Here is a 4414-nt window from a genome sequence, read left to right as displayed (position 1 = left end):
TTTTTTTGTTTGTTTGTTTTGTTTTGCTATAGGACGTATGCACCAGCCGGAGACAGAGAGAAAAAATGTGAGAATGTGAGAACACCCTCCAGGGGGGATGGCCACACTGTAATGCCTCGCCCACTCTTCTCTCGGAATTCTGGGTACCCATGCACACACGCACGTACGCCCAGTGTGTTTTTCAAGCCAACGAGTCTAGGATCCAAACCTCAGAGTTAGCCATGTGGGATCCAGTCACCTTACAACCATGCCATCTGGCTGGCCCGGGATATGCTTTGTTGTGGGTAGGGGCTCTGCCCTGAGCAATGCAAGATGCCCAACGGCATCTCTGGCTTCTGCCCATTGGAAGCTAGCAGCTCTCCCACCAGCCCGTGGTAACGAACACAAACGTCGGCCACTGCTGACTGTTCCCCGGGGGGCAGAATCCCCCCACTGAGAGCCACTGGTCTGCAGGAGAAAAGGCAGGAGGGTCAGACCGGAAAGCCCCCTCAGCTCGGAGAAGGTGGTTGATGGGTAACCAGCAAGGGGACTGAGGGTACCAGGTGGGCAAGACCTGCTGCTGCTTCTCCGTCATGACTATTATCACCCATTCATTCCCTCGTTCATGCAGCAAATATGGAGGAAGTGCCTCCATGTGCCAGCCCCGTGCTGGGTGCTACAGCTGGGGCACTCACTTAACCCTTCCGACCACTGCGTGAGGCAGCTGAGGCCCAGCAAGGTGAGCCGACTGGCCCAAGCTCAGCAGGAGAGGGACAGGGCTGGGACTCCTCATGGATCGTGGCAGAGAAATCGATCTTCTCAGGTGGGGAGCCTCTTTTCGCTGGACGGGCCCTCTCTGGCTTGAGAAGCTGTTTCAGTCAGTCTTGTGGGGAGCGAAAGGGCCTGAGGGTCAGAGGACCCGAGTTCAAATCTCAGCCTGGCTGCTCAGTGACCCATGGAAGGTATCTCCATTCAACTGTGGCTCTCAGTCATGGCTGCACAAGACAATCTCCCGGAGGTTTCTAGAGCTACTGATGCCTGGGGACCCCTCTCAGACCAACTGACTGAGAATCTGGTGGTGGGGCCCGTGCTCCCTGCTGGTTCTAATTCATGGCAGGGTTGGGAGCCACTGCTATAGACTGCTTCCTCCATGAAGCCCTCGATGACCTCATTTGTCATTTAGCACCAGGGTCAGCACAGGGTCTGGCACATAGGTACACACTTGCTGAATGACTGGCAGGATGAATAAATGAGTAAATTAATGAGACCTATGTGGGCCTCAGTTTTCCCAGCTGTAAAATGGGCATAATTCTGCCTAACTCTGGCAGCCATTGTGAGGAAGCCATGAGACGAGGGTCAGAGGCCCTTTCTGCTGCCTCTAATTTGTCATGTGATTTAAGCCTGGAACCTCCCAGCCCAGACTCCCTTTCCTGCTTATTTTCCTCCCTAGCCCTTTCCTTCTTTTTTTTTTTTTAGGTTTCTGCCACAGGGCACAAGGTGCATGTTCTCACTAGAGAGAGAGAGAAAATGAGAAACAGAAATCACCTTCCCAGGGGGGATGTGCTCACCACAATCCCTTCTCTTCTCATGATTTTGGGCTGTTGGGTCTGGGACTTGAACTGTGGTTGGCCACATGGGAGTCTAGCACCTTAACCTCCATGCCACTCACTGGCCCCAACCCTGTTCATCTTCTAACATACCTTGTATTTTCCACGGCCAGATCCCCCTTCTAGGATGCGAACCCAGGGACCTTTGTTCTACTTGTTTAGCTCAATGCCTGGCACACCGTAAGCACTCAAGAATTCTTGCGGCATTGGGGCCAGCAGGTGGCATGGTGGTTAAGACATGGACTCCCACGTGGCCCATCACGGTTTGAGTGCTTAAAACTCATGCATGCCCGAAGTCTCAAGAGGAGAATAAAGGAGAAGGGAGTGTTGTGTGGCCATCCCCTGGGGAGGCGGATGATTTCTGTCTGTCTGTCTCACCCGTCTGTTTGCCTCGTGTGTGAGTGTACGTACTCTATAGCAAAAAAAAAAAAAAAGAAGAAGAATCCTTGTTTCATAAATGAATGAAGGAGATTATTGGTATCACCTCAGAGTGACACTAATTCAATATGCTGCCAGGCAAGGGGGAAGCTGACCTCACCTCTCACCCACTATGTACCTTCAGCCCCAAGCCTCCCACGAAAGAGGATGCAGAAAAGCCACATGAGATGACCGAGAAGGGTGGCTGAAGTTGTCACAGACACTTGTGGGAGAAGAGACGGGTCATGGTATGATTCCAGGCAGGTGGACCACCCCATAGGTCCTCTTCTCTGACCTTGGGGTCCTGCCTCAGGACCCGAGCTGCCTCCTGCTCTTCCCAGCACCCTGTGTTACTCCCCCATGCTGGGGCCAGGGCCGACATGACCTCAGAGTAGGCTTTGCCAAATATTTTCCAACCACACAGAGGCCCTTGCTTCATTTAGAGAAGATGCCACTCCTGCCCAGGTGAGCCAGATCCTTTGGTAGGGCCCCTTGTCTCCCTGGACATCTGCTGAGCACACGAAGCTTTGGAACCCCAGGCAGGAGTTGGTCCAAGTCTGTTTTTCCCATCAGCCGCCACCTCTGCTAGACGGCCACCCCCATGCCGAGTGAGACCACCACAGGCTGCTTTATGAGCCGGACTAGAAGGAGGCTTTTCCGCTCACACCTCATCCATCAGAGAGCGCTGGAGTCCAGAGGGGAAGTGAACAGGGAGAAGGAGTCCCTTGGTGTTCTCGGAGCCAGAAAACATCACGTTTCCCAGTTTGCAGACAGCCACGGCCTCGGTCAGGGCCTGGACGGTTAGATGAGAAGTGTGGCCAGTTCCAGCCATGGAGGGTGGAGGGGAAAGGAAGGGAACTGAATTTTCCAAGCCCCCTATGCCACAGGGACCCATGGAGCAAGGACAGCATGGAGCCAGGAGGTCCCGCAGCTGTCCAGATGAGAACCAGATGGCCCAGAGAGAGGGCAGCTGTGGCCCCAGCTGGGAGCCAGGGCGGAAGCTGGAGACACGGCCCTGGGCCGATGTGTCTGCTGAGCAGTCCATCAGCAGTGGAGACTCTCCTGCACGCCGCTACTGGCTCTCAGCCTGCGTTGTCCTCCTCCTGTTTCCTGAACACCTGCTATGGGTACACCCCCTGCTAAGCCCAGCAGGACAGCAACAAACCAGACCTGCATGCTCCGGTTGGTGAGGCCAGACTCAGGGCTGCAGAGGACTGAGTTACGATATGCTAAGTGTCCTTGAGCAGAGTGGGGCTCATGGCCTAAAGGCTGGGTGCTCCAGGAGGGCTTCCTGGAGTAGGAACACTAGAGTGGAGTCTTGAAAGATGGCAGACCCTGGCTAGAGACGTCAGAGAAGAATCCAGGGGCCTTGTAAGCTAGGGCTCCCTATCTAGGAAAATGGCAGGCCCTCCTCTCCAGACAACACAGGTGTTTGGAGAGGTAGCCTCCCTGGCACGACTGAGGAGCAGGCAGGGACAGGGCGACAGTGCCTGGGCATGTACAGGGAACAACCTGCCTTGCAGAACACCCCACCTGCAGCACCCGAGCTGGAAACAGAGCTGGGACCAGGACCCAGATCCTGCAGATCCCAGAGCCCACTCCTTCAACTCCTCTGCTCCACGCCGTGCTTCTGGGTGGGGAGCCAGCCCCACCTGGTGGGGGTCAGTGAGCGGGATCGCTCTCTTATTGCCCATTGGAAGGTCAGAGGCTGGATGCACAGACCCAAGGCCACTCAGCTCGTGGGCGACCGACACACACACACGCGTACGTCAGATCTGTGGACAGAGCTCTTCCATCACCACATGCATTCTTAAGAATGGCTTCACCAGAGTGACCAGGCTCCAAGGGAAGCACAGCAAACAGGACACTTCTTGTCACACTAATTAACCACCCTGGGGAACCGAATTCAAGCCAAGGTACTCTCTGCCCCTAACAAGGACACCCTAGAAAACTCCTTTACCTCTCACCATGTGCCCTGGGCCCATGGGCGCTGGGCTGGGCTGGGGAGTGGCAGGCGGCCCCCAGTTCTCCTGCCTAATGACCAGCTTGCCGGGAGATACGCTGGGCAAGGCAAAGCAGCAAAAGCAGGGTGTACCTTTCGTCCCAGAGGTCCTGGATTCCCGGAGAGCCCAGGCAAGCCCATGTCACCCTGCAAGACACAGACAAAGGGGTTAGATTGGAAGTGTGGCCTCCAATGGCTGGGTCTTTCTTTCTTTTTATTATTTACTTACTTTTATTTATGATTATTATTTTTTAATTTGCTATAGGGTACATGCGCTCACCAGAGACAGACAGAGAGATAGAGAGGGAAAGTGAGAAAGCAAGTTGCCAGGCCCAGGGCCTTGAACCACGGTCAACCATGTGGGAGTCTAGCACCTTAACAACCATGCCATCTGCTGGCCCATGGCTGG

General features: G+C 54.8%; 1 protein-coding gene across 1 annotated transcript in view; it reads right to left on the bottom strand.

Moving 5' to 3' along the window:
* The window catches only part of COL27A1 (collagen type XXVII alpha 1 chain), a 191819-nt gene that overhangs the window by 127210 nt on the left and 60195 nt on the right, over positions 1 to 4414 (bottom strand). The window contains exon 11 of the mRNA XM_027769364.1: positions 4099 to 4152. Within this exon, the coding sequence (XP_027625165.1) occupies positions 4099 to 4152 (54 nt within the window). The remainder of the gene's footprint in view (positions 1 to 4098; positions 4153 to 4414) is intronic.

Source organism: Tupaia chinensis, unplaced genomic scaffold (assembly GCF_000334495.1).
Source record: "Tupaia chinensis unplaced genomic scaffold, TupChi_1.0 Scaffold000081_1, whole genome shotgun sequence".
NCBI classification, from domain to species: domain Eukaryota; kingdom Metazoa; phylum Chordata; class Mammalia; order Scandentia; family Tupaiidae; genus Tupaia; species Tupaia belangeri.
This window is presented reverse-complemented; position numbering and strand designations above follow the sequence as displayed.